The sequence below is a fragment of the Solea solea genome, chromosome 3 (genome assembly GCF_958295425.1).
Source record: "Solea solea chromosome 3, fSolSol10.1, whole genome shotgun sequence".
Taxonomy (NCBI): domain Eukaryota; kingdom Metazoa; phylum Chordata; class Actinopteri; order Pleuronectiformes; family Soleidae; genus Solea; species Solea solea.
Genome location: NC_081136.1, coordinates 16477296 through 16489777, shown reverse-complemented (window position 1 = coordinate 16489777; position 12482 = coordinate 16477296). Strand labels below are relative to the sequence as shown.

The 12482-nt window shown below is 40.5% G+C and overlaps 1 protein-coding gene across 4 annotated transcripts in view; it reads left to right on the top strand.

The window, feature by feature from the left end:
* Positions 1–8167: 8167 nt before the first annotated feature.
* ppargc1a (peroxisome proliferator-activated receptor gamma, coactivator 1 alpha) overlaps positions 8168–12482 on the top strand; it is a 281554-nt gene continuing 277239 nt past the window's right edge. Inside the window, exon 1 of one of the 4 annotated variants that reach the window (XM_058624732.1) lies at positions 8168–8460. In XM_058624732.1, the coding sequence (XP_058480715.1) occupies positions 8380–8460 (81 nt within the window). In that variant the 5' untranslated portion in view covers positions 8168–8379. The remainder of the gene's footprint in view (positions 8461–12482) is intronic. The other 3 variants (XM_058624730.1, XM_058624737.1, XM_058624736.1) reach the window with 3 other exon arrangements.

The window sequence follows — 12482 nt, the reverse complement described above, 5'->3', positions numbered from 1 at the left end:
TGTATAATATGCTAAGTCAGGAAATTAGCATGTGTACTTTAATATTTTTTGGACTGTTGGGAGACAAGTTTTTAAGTGGACGGCCTTTTGCTGGGGAACGTGTGCAGGACCACAATAAATGGTGCCGAAGAGATTAGTCTCCCTCCAACGTGAAGCCAATAGAAAACCCATTAGTTTGAGCTGATCTGGAAATTATATGAAATTGATCCCGTGGTAAGAACAGTTTTTCATGCTCAATACTTTTCATCGATCTGTGCCGCCATAATTACAAATGAAAATCATTATGTCTGCAAGTTGTATTTTGTTAGTGTCTGATTCGCGGCCTGCGACAATTGCATGTGGTCTTCTCGTGCTTAATCATATGTCCGGTGGCTTTCGGATGTTCATACATAAAGATCTTTAAATTGGACTTAAAAGAAGTCTGAGAGTTACAATTGTTTTTGCTTGTTATTTACCATTTGTTAAAGCTAAAAATGTTGGGGGCTGTCTCCACTAGGCCTGCAATGACGAGTCAATGTTGTTGACTAAAGCTTTTTAATGTTAAATGTTGACATTAGTCGCTGACGGATGTAATTGTTGATCATTGTCATAACATGGCTTTTCTGCGCTGTGGAGCTGAACATCATTTTTTATACAGAGGGTCACATCTCACTTTTTCTACCTATCTCTGCTGGGAGTCATACATGCAGTGAACAGCGGGAGACGGCAGGTAAACGTCAGTGCGACGTGACAGTGCTGCAGAGCTGTGAGCATTTCACACTGGATGAACCGACTTTGCGACAGTCGGTACGTTTACATGGACAGTTTAATCAAGCTAAGGCCGTAGTCCGACTAAGATGGTCAATCGGACAACTTGCTGAGTATTTATGAGGGGGATAAAAATCAAGTTTTATAGGCCTTACTCCGCCTCCGCTCTCTATAAGATATCAGAATCAGTTTCAGTTTCCTGTTGACCTTAACGCCACAGAAAAACAAACCGTGAACGGCGGCAAGATGGTTGTTGTTTCGTTGGATCTCTTCTTCTTATTCTCTTCTTCTGATTGGTTTGCCCCGCCCATAACATTTTTGTCCAGTTTTTATTTGTTGACAAAAGTGTCAGCATATTTTATCACTGTTATTGTTTATATCAACGTTATTTTTATTTGATTAACGCTTAATCTCGTTTTCGTTGAACACTCGTCGTCAGTTTTCTTCACCGAAAACAACAGACTTGAAAAGGTATTTAGCTCGTTAGCTAACTAGCTCTGTATATGTATGTATTTTCCAATTTTATTGAAGCACTTTATTTATCTTTTGTAGTAGTATCCGCAAAAGCAGTAATGTTTATCGGCTTTACCGGCATCGGCTGTGAGTTTTAACAACAGTGAGGATAAAGCAGTAGACAATGGATGGATGTTTGTGAGTGGTATCAGAAAAGTATGTACTGTCGGAGGAGCGCCGTAAAGAAAAAGGCAAAGTGACCAGACTTCCACTTTAAAGCCGTCCACGAACCTTCTCCGTGGTCTTCCTCTTATCCTCCTGCCCGGCGTCTCCACCCTTAATGCCCTTTGTCCAATACGGTCACTGTCCCTCCTCTGCACGTGACCAAACCATCTCAACCCTGCCTGTCTTACTTTTCCTATTTCAACTTCTTTCTTGTATCCTTCCTGGTGCTGTTAGGCACCTATTCTTGCACCCTGTGCTGATGTCGGGGGCCGTTTTATGTGGGGGTTTTTTTTTTGACAGTAACTCAACAAAAGTAGCAAACACCAACAGACACCAGACGGGTATTGTTCAGCGTGTTTCCAAACAGTGTGAATCACCAGCGTGCTACAGCTCAATCTCCCGCCACCCACAGAGTGCTGGATGGTGCCTCATCATCATTTGAGCCCGTGGGTAGGTGGAAGTTTATTGCAGAACACCTCAGCGTCGCAGGAAATCCATCCACCCACCCACCCAGTCCTCCTCCCATCCCACGCCGGCCCTTTCCCTCAACCACCAATGGCATCCAAGACAGGTGTCTTATCTCCATCGCGCAGCGCAAGCACAGCCAATCTTCCAGGAAGATGGCGACTGGAATGTGACAAATCCATCTGTCCCGGTTTGAATTTGTATGCTAATTTGAAATAATAGCCCCTCTGGTGACAGTGCAAGGGAACAATTCAATCACGCCATCTATGACAGTTGCTTTCCAGCTTTCTCTGTGATGTGGGAGTGTATGCATGTACCGCTGGGTGCGGCTTGATAGATTGGTTATGTGGGGAAGATGTGGCATGAAGACTGTGTGTGTTTTAAAATGGGCTGCCAGTTTGAAACGAGTCACACGGACACTGAAGGCACCTGTGCAGAAACGTACGGGCCACTCGCTGTGAGGACACGATATTTGATTTGACCTCATTTATTCCCCACGCGTCACTTTGAGATTGGCCCTGATCACAGCCTACAGTGGGATATGTATGAATGAGGGATATGAAAGCACACCGTTGTTACATTGTCGCACTGAATTATCGCGAGCTGCCGATTTGATTCGGGGGAAAAGCTTCCACGTGTCACCGTGCCGAGAAGGCAGCAGATCAGAGGGAAACATACAAGCGCAAGCTGAGCCGTGTCATATATTTAAGAAAGAAGCCATGCTACGCTGTGTGTGATTTCTCCTGTACCTTGACTCTCCCCTACACGAATGCACGGCACTCACTTATCTTTAAATGAATCTGCAGCACAGGACACATTATGGGCTGATGGTGACAGATAAGAACAAACCGCTCTGTATTTTGCTTGTGTCATTCTTTTCCGTTAGATCAGGGGATGCTTTCTTTTCAAGACACCCGGTTGTTCTTCTGTTTTCTTAAAAGTGGAGCTTTTGCAAGGGGGGGGTGTTATTTCCACAATTTTGTAGTATTGAAACTGCAACAAGCCTCCTGAGAATTGACTTGATGATGAGATGTGTCAGCTGTGTTATGACCAGTCACAGTGGGGGGGGAACTGTCCACTGCCATTTCCTGTCCTCTCAGCACTGCACTCTCTGCTAAAGTTCTATCTGCAGGAAACGAGAGAGCACTGCTACCGTTACACTGCTCTGCCAGCTGACCACTCTTCAAACGGGTGCACGTCACGCGTCTGATCAAACAAGGCAAGGCAGCTTTATTTGTATAGCACACAAGGGCAACTCGATGTGCTTCACATAAAAACTAAAATAAGACAATTTTGAAACGTTATTGATGTACAAAATTACAATCTGAAATAAAACAAGTAGAGAAAAAAGATAAAGTGCAGACGATAAAAATGTAACATACTGTCAAAGAGCTCAATCATAAGCATATGAGAAAAAATAATTGTTTTTAACCCGGATTTAAAAATATTCACGCTTCACGTTCCGGTGTGAACACAGCATGAGATCCTCAGGCAGGTTGTTACGGTTTTATAGACTGTTATTCTTGTGACTTTGTCTTATTTATTTATTTATTTATTCATCCACTCATTAATTAATTAATGAATTACTTCATTTATTTATGTCTTTCTATCTGACCTTCATCCTGACCCTGTTGTTATTATTGTACGGGTCTAAACCTATATTTTATTGTCATTATTATCCTACTTTTTATTCCTTGTTATTACTTTTGAATTAGTCTTGTCACCGTATGGTTGCCAGAGCCAGGTACCCGATCCTAAATGCTCATTGTGAGGAGAGTGCGAACAAAGCTCTACAAATGTTCCAGTTGTTGGCAAATAATAAAGTCGTTTTTTGGCAGCTGTAAATATACAACATAACAACGATACGTCATATAAAACTTAAATGTGGTAGAATTTCTACTTTAATCCAGCAGAAGGGATCTGATTAAACTTGCACCTCAAATTTGCAACTGTGTGATTACAACAATAATTATTATGACATTGAATTTCTGTGTGTTTAATCACCTGATTGTATAAATTGTTGTTTTTCACTACCATTAGAATAAACCTTCGATATTTACAGTATGTCAGGAGTTGGGTCAGCTCAGAATAGCCTAGTATATCTTTTTTTTTAGTTTTGATGCTAACTGAAGGCTACACTTGCCCTCCAACACACTTGTCCTGTACCGTTTAAGGGGAAATTTAATGTTGAAATGTTTCTAAAATAACCAGGTTTTTTTTCCCCTCCCTTTGTCTCCAAAGTCTTGTAATGAGTTTAATATTTGATGCTTCCAACCCATACTCGTCAACCGTCATGCATGAGCCTCATCATTACCAGTAAAGTGTCTATAATGTAATGCTTTAGTGGGTTTATGTGCAAGGGCACTCCCTGTCCCTCATTACATACTGTAGATGGACTGTATTGGTCCATGGAGACTGAATTGTAACAGATGAGTGAGAGGACAGCGATCCACCTCAGCAAGGTTTTCATGGAAGTAGAAACTATATTTAAAGTGCACGGCTTTGTAATGGCTTTTCAGTAACGTAGTGGTAATTGTATGTCGACCTTTTGGTCCGACAGTGTAAATCTAGAGTGAACCAGTTCATTTCAGCTCACAATGGAAAAGTTTGGAAACACAAACCCTGATCGGACACACATTTCCTAAAAACTCACCACTGACCACTTCACTTCCTCTGGCCAACGATTAAAATAACAGTGTATAATATAAATGCCTTAGACTAAACTGTGAAGATTTGCACCGGGATCAACAAATGACATTACTAGATATCCATATGCACCTGGAAAAAAGTAGATTAGAGGTTTAGTTACACTTTAAAAAACATATGATTTTGTTATTCCAATGCTAAGGCAAGAAAGAAGGAGCAAATCCTGTCCACACAGTTTTAAAAATATGTCTAATAAAACATTTGTTCATATACAATGGATGGAACATTTCTTTATGCTGAAATGCCAACCAGCATTTCCATGTGGGCCACTTCAAGCCCAAAGCCACTTAGTGCCCTCTTAGTACCCAGGTAGCCTGGAAGTGTACTAATGGCATTTTTCCACTACACAGTTCCTGCACAGCTCGACTCGTCATTGGTCAACCCCTTTTTTTTGCTTTTCCTTTAGTGATAGTACCTGGTACTTTTTTAGTATCTGCTCTGGTGAAGTTCCAAACGAGCTGAGCCGATACTAAATACTACTACATACTATACAATACTCTGGAGGAAACGGCCTCTTCTAACCCAGAAGGCGGCACGGGTTCTGGTCCAGGCTCTTGTCATCTCACGCTTGGACTACTGCAACTCCCTCCTGGCTGGTCTCCCTGCGTGTGCCATTTGACCTCTGCAGCTCAGCCGGAATGCAGCAGCTCGACTGGTCTTCAACTTACCAAAGTTCTCTCACACTGCACAGCTCCTCAGCTCCCTTCACTGGCCTCCTGTAGCTGCTCGCATCCACTTCAAGACTCTAGTGGAAGACTCTAGGAAAGAAATTATTTACATATATATATTAATATAAATATACATATGTAATAAGGTGCAGTTTCTCTCTGTAGTAAAAATATACAATGAATGTAAACATCGCAAAATGCACTTATTGTAAGTCGCTTTGGACAAAAGCGTCTGCTAAATGTCATGTAATGTAATGTTAATAAAATTGAGTATAATGATTCAGTACACCGAAAACAACTGCTTCACAAGTCACTAGTGTGTGCCGCGTATAAAACAACCTTAAACAAGTACTATCCATCCATTTTCTACCACTTTATCCTCCACAGGAGGGTCACAGGGGGTGCTGTGCCAGTCTCAGTTGACATAGGGCGATAGGTGGGGTACACTCTGGACAGTTCGCCAGTCCATCAGGGCCACATATATGGTGTATTTCCACTGGCTCTACTCGCCTCGCCTCGACACGAAAGAACACGGATTATTAAGTAGTTTTAACTGATTTCTGTGTCAGACGTCTCTTCCTGTGACAGCACTCCGGCCAGTCAGTGGCCGGCAAGTCTGACCAATCATCGCATAGTACCTACTCAGCACACTTTTGGAACCAAGCAGGAGCAGGAACTAAAAATAGTACCTGGTACCAGGTACTATGCTAGTGGAAGCGCTACTTAAACTGTGCCGTGACGAGGCGAGTAGAGAAAATATGCCAATAGAGACAAACAACCATTCAACCATTCACTCTCACATTCATCCCATCCCATATGGGCAAACACAGGTAGAGCCACCATGGAAACTACAAACAAACCCACTTGGGACCCATATTTTCAACTCTCATCACACAACTTGTTAAGATGCTTTTTCCACAGCAGGAAAACAAAAAAAAAATCACAATGGCTTCACTGTGTGCTTGGATCACTGGATCACTTAAATATAATGCAGCTATAATTAATGTCATTAAGTCTTTGCCAAGAAAGTGTCTGTCGTTGCACTGATTTGCAGGGCAGTGTCCCAAATGACGCTCTAATTGCTATATAATGCACTTTATTTACCCCCCTCTGTTTAATTTAAGTGTTTAAATCCTAAGTGTGAAGTATAGGCTGGAGAGGTGGAAGTTCATTGTTTTGCAAGTTACTAATTAGTCCCAAGTCAAGAGCAAGCCCTAAACTTTGTGTTGAGAGTCCTGCAAGTCATCATGGCCTTTGATTGGACCTTAATAAAAGTCTGTATCCTACTTAAATCTGTAATAGAAATGCACAAGGGGGTCAATGTGCCTTTGTGTTACAATGAAAAGAGAGCATTTACTTCACTGCCTATTTATAATTATTATAATTTCATGTAAACAAAAATGGCAAGAAAATACTAGGATATGAAAGTCAGTTGTGTACGGTACACAAGCACACATAGAATAATCTGTTGAATTATAAACCCACACTAAACCCATCTAAATCTTTCTTACTGGACCTGTACATTTTGTTTTGTATCTATATGTGAGTGTTATCCATGGTGATCATAACCTCACAACCTTTGTGGGAGTTTTTTTGGGAGGTCCCTATATGCTGTATGTATATATATACTGTATATTAGGGCTGTCAATCAATTAAAAAAACAACAACTAATTAATCGCACAATGTTCTGTGATTAATCACGATTAATATATATATTAAGACATAAACCTGAAGCTTATAACAGATATTTATTTATTTAAAATCATGGAATGAATGTAGAATCAACACAAAAAGTATATTTAGATTGATTTCTTTAAACTTTAAACACACAAAAGAATGCATCTTGTGTTTTAAACATGTTAGTAATGCTTTACAGAGAAACAGAGAAATACAAAAGAAAAAAGCACTACACGAATCAAAAGAAAAAAACAACTGACACAGATCGAAGTGGTGGGTGATTTATTAGAGATCAGACATGATGCTCTGTTCGGAGCTGTGAAAGAGAGAAGGAGAGGGAGACAGAGAAAGAAAACACGCACAGAAAACACTGGTGGACACTGAAAGAGAGCGAAACAGCATGCACACACACACACACTTTAGTCGGCGGGTAACTTTTTAAAATGAAACTCTCCACCTAAAGGTCCGTCCTCATCCATCTTTGCACCGCAGACTGTCCTGTAACGGTTTGTCTGCACATGTCATTTATGTATATATATATATATGTATGTACTGCATATATATACAGTATATATATATATATATATATACACTTTATATGTATGTATATATAGTCTACACAAAATAACATGCATTCAGTTTTAATTATTTACAAACCACTCTTAATAATTTATTTATATTAGGTGTAATATAGTGTTAAAAAAATGGTTGACTAACTTAAATCATAATTTAAATTGTTAAAACATAAAGTAATCAAGTTAATTGAAACTAAAATAAGCAAGTATAACTTGGGAAATTTAGATTGAATGAACTTCTGCTGTAGTGCAGCAACATTTAGTTCAAATTTGATGTTGTCATGATTTACATTGTTAAAAAAAAAGAAAAAAAAAGGGTCCCTGTATGGAAAGTTTGGGAAGCACCAGGTTAGTTGATCTGTTGCTGCACTGTGATTGGTCAGTCTGTGTTCCAAGGGGCGGGGCTTAGTGAAGGATCAATTAACAGAAGTGGCTGACAGCTGGCTTCAGATGACAACAACAGGTGCAGCATTATTAGTACATTTATCATGCTGACATTGTGCTGTGGAGAGAAGAGACCACACTAAAGACAAAAGTAAAATGTTATTCATGTTTGGGGACTCCAGGTGGTCCGCGGACCTCACTTTGGGAACCACCATCCCATTCACCAGCTGCGTGTTTTTAGGGAGAGAACAGCCACGTGACGGGGGGAAGCAGGGAAGCGGCAGCCAGCCGCCACTGTTCGTTTGATATCATCCACGGTACCGGGCGGAGAGGAAGAAGAAGAGCCGGGGAGGAGAAGAGACGCTCGTCGAGGGAAGAGTTGAGGAAAGACAGCAGTCTACTGTGTGTACCGTGACAAGTCCGAGACAAGACTTCTCCACCCGACACGCGTGGCACTGTCACACACAGACACACACGCCATGGACGGTTGTGCCAGGACCGAAGACGAGCTGTTCTCCTCCTGCCTTCTGAACCTCACCTGGGAGAATTGCTACGAACAGGTAGGACATAATGATGATGATGATGATGACTCTGTTTTAAAAATAAATTAAAACGGGTAAATGCGGTCTTAACTAACTAACTAACTGACTGACTAAATAAATAACACTTATTTTCAAAGGTTGTTTTGCACATGAGGTGAAAAACGGGTGCTTTAAACTCAACTTTCTTGTGTCTCTGTGGCCAACTTTTACTGTTTGTACACATTCTAGCCTAGTTGTAGTTTAATGGACGCACAATCAAACTACTTCTGAGCATCCCGACATGCCCTTCTCTGTGTGAGGATCAATTCTACCCCTGAAATCAATAATTAACAAAAAAAAGAACCTGGTGGCTCAGGCTGGCACCGAAATAAGGCTAAAACATAGACATGATCCTCTGATTAACTGGCTGAAGACAATTCGGAAGTGAGAATACTGAATAGCCGGTTGCAAAAATAACTGGGCTTCTACTTCTCACTTTTATTTATAAAGTCAGTAAAGCTTTTTTCTTGATGAGTTCATGTCATGGACTTATATCACAAGTTTCAGGACATTTTCAATCGAACATGACGTTCATTTTGAAAATGATTATCCCGTTAACAGAAGTGGACGCCAGTGTGGTTTTTAACTTCTTTCCATCTTTTGCTGTGTTTGCCTTGAGTTGTTTCTATTAAAGACATTTAAAAAAAAAAAAAAAAAAAAAGACACTTACTCTAATATTTGGCTTAGTGCTTACCTAACAAGGACACTGTGTGTGTAATTGTTAATGAATAAATGAGCAAATAATTCCAGAGTTCCACCCTTTTAACTCCCTTGCCACCCCATGGGAATATCTCATCTCCTGGAACTTTGGTGATGCCAGATCATAAAAAAAACAAATGCCTTTTTTGTCTTGAGGCCAATGGGTTACCATTTGGGTGTTAAGGTAATGTAAACTTGGACTGGTCTGATCTTTGTTGTTGAGAACAGACTTTGATCCAAGAGCGCCGGGCCCGCTTCCCAAACACCGCAGAGGAGCAGCGGTGTCTGTTTGGAGATAATAACCTAATTCCTCCCACTTCCCTCCAGCTTAATCAGTTCTGCCTTTTAAAACGCACTTATCATGCAGCTATGGAATCCCTCCTAATTGTCTCATTCTCATTTGTGTGAGGCTGAAGACCTCTACTGCAAAAAAGCCAATGGACTTTCTCCCTGCGACAGCAAAAGAGGGCCTGGTTATCGAGCAATTTACGCTCCGTGATTGATGCCAAAATATTTGTACAGGGATTTTTCTTCTTCAGTGGCATCATGAGAGCTCAGGATATATATACACAGGATATTTATTTCTGTTATCAGTATCCAGGTTGTAGTAGAGTGGCGAAGGACGTTTCAACAATAGATCTTCAGTGCTTGAGTGGGCTGCCATTTTGAATTACAAGTCATCACAAATTAAATATGACGGGATTAGGCTCTTTTTAATACGGAGCTCGACTTTGGCTTTGCTGAGTCACACTGTCACAATAGTTTAGGCACAGGATAAACAAAACGCCGCCTCAAAACATGATTCAGTAAAGGTGCAACAGTTAAGCCTCAGCAGTTTCTGCAGTATACTGTAATAGATTTTGGCACATTGCTAAGGAGACGCACATTCACAAACTGGAGACACTGATATCCTCAATGGAAAAATGTACCTTTTCTGCATACATCCCTTTGATTTCATGTCATAACTTTACTTCTTTGTCTGTATTACGTATATATCTTTGACTCTGTCAGATGAACCAGGATTTGAACCAAAGTATTCATACTGTACTTGTGAAACATTGAATCTCTTAGGGTGCATTCACACCAGCCCTTCTTAATTGAACCCTACCCAACCATGTGAATGCACAACAGAACTCTAACCTACACCAAAGAAGCAAACTCCGTAGGTGTCAGTTCACTTCAAGTGAACCAAATGCAGGGAGCGGACTACAATGCAGACATTGTGGGTAAATGCAACTAAAACATATGCACATGTAGAACGATAGCTGGGAGAAATGGCTGAGTCCATTGTTGCAGTGTATTTGTGTCATGTTTGCAAACAAAATAAAAAACCAATAGGATTTGATGCAGCTCCATGTTTTGCTCTTTTGTGAAGGAAATAGAAATTATCCTGGATTAACCAACAGATGAGCGAGTGTTCTTTTTCATTGTTTGTTGCAGCACCACCTCAGACGAGGAGGGGAATACGTTATTCAAAAGTTGTGGTTTGTTTCACCAGTGCAGCGTGAAAGCGAACTCGGTCCAGCTGAATGTTGCAGCACCCAATTGAACCGAGTCCCCAATCGTACCGAGTCTAGTGGACAGGTGTGAAAACGACCTTAGTTCAGTGGTCCTGTGGGCCAAAACTGGCCCGGATGTTTTTAAAAATCAGATTTTTTTTCAATGTTTCTTATCCTCACAAAAATGAAAATTTCATCAAGATGCAGTGCCTTTATTCCGAAAAATCTGAACTGAAAGAATTCAAAGAGATTTTGTTGTTAGAATAAATGTCCATAAAATAGCGTGTTAGGCTCAAAGAAGAAGAAGAAGCAGCAATTCTCAAAATTTAAAGTACGAAAAGAGAAAACATAGTTTGAGCATTATTTTTTTTAACTTTGCATCTAACACACGTGTTTTAAAAGAGCCTTTGTATCAAGTTAGTGATTAAAGCCAACATCCACATTATCACCTGGCCACTATTGTTAGCTCAAGACAGCTCACAAATGTGGGGTTTTGTCTCCGACTGAAGACTATTTAAATCACTAGCAACAGTCAGGCAAATTAAAAGAACAAATACATTTACTAAATTTACACATTTTTTTTTGCAAAAGGATAGGATCGAAAAAACAACCACAAGGTTTTGTCTGAAGATGTGTTTTGGCCTGATATTCAACAGTTAATTGCTAGCCCTGTGATCATCTTTTACAAAATATCACTCATCTGTTTGACTGAGTTTCTTTTTTTTGTCTTAAAATATGTCCACATACAGGAGGTCACATGACTACTGTTGTGGCATTCTTCACTCCTGTTCTTGTCACATGATGTTGGTGGTGCACGTCCCTCTTTACGAAAGTTTTCATGATTTTTCCCAATCAACCCAGTGATATGATACTTACTGTCGTACAGGTTCATCCCTAGTTTGAGTTGCATTCCGTCCTTTTTTTTAAATTTTTTTTTTTTTTTTTTATTTGGACAACTTAAAAACAGTCTTGTGTTTGCAAGTTGGTGCAATCTACTCGAACATTTACGGAGAAAATGTACAAACTTTAGTTTGGGAACTTTTATCCATTGAAGACATTTTTCTGTTCTTTCTGCAAACTCCTACATATAATTCTAAATTCTGTTTTTTGATATTCTCCCCCTCATGTTTTAAAAAAGGGAATCTTCCGAAAGCAGGTCGTCTTTTGTTAGCCCTGCAACATTTCATCCTTCACCCCTCCCCTGCTCCAACAGCGGGTGGGTAAATAAATAAATAAATATGGAAGTAAAAGGAAATGTTGACACAGCCTGTCCTTGTGGCCAGATTATCCACTCATGCTTGAGTTCTGGGTGAAGGCCCTGCATTATTCAGCCTAAGACACAGAAATGAGGGGGGTTGATGGGCTGTGGAAGAGCTGGCTGTTGCCACAGGAGTTGTGTGTGTGTGTTTTAGGGGTGAGCTGTTCTACCTTGAGGGTGGGGGGAAAAAAAGCAGAAAAACTTTTTTTTTGCTTAATTACCAAATAACCTCAGTTTGTCACTTTACTCCTTCTCTCTTTCTACTCAGTGCCTCTGTCTCTCACACGCTTGCCCCACTCCCTGTCATGCTTCTCGAGGGCTGCTGTCCATGGTGCTGAAAGTTTCATCACACTTTTTTTTTTGTCTTTGCTTGTCTCTTTCGAATTCTAAGGCTCTAATCCCTGTCCGGCCCTCACTGCTCTTCAAAAGCAATGTATTCAGTTTGTCTTGACAAAAAGCGTGCCAGCACAAGGCAGTCAGCCTTTCTGTCCACCGTATGTTTCATCCAAGCAAAGCTCAAGTTAAATTACTCATCACTCAGTGTG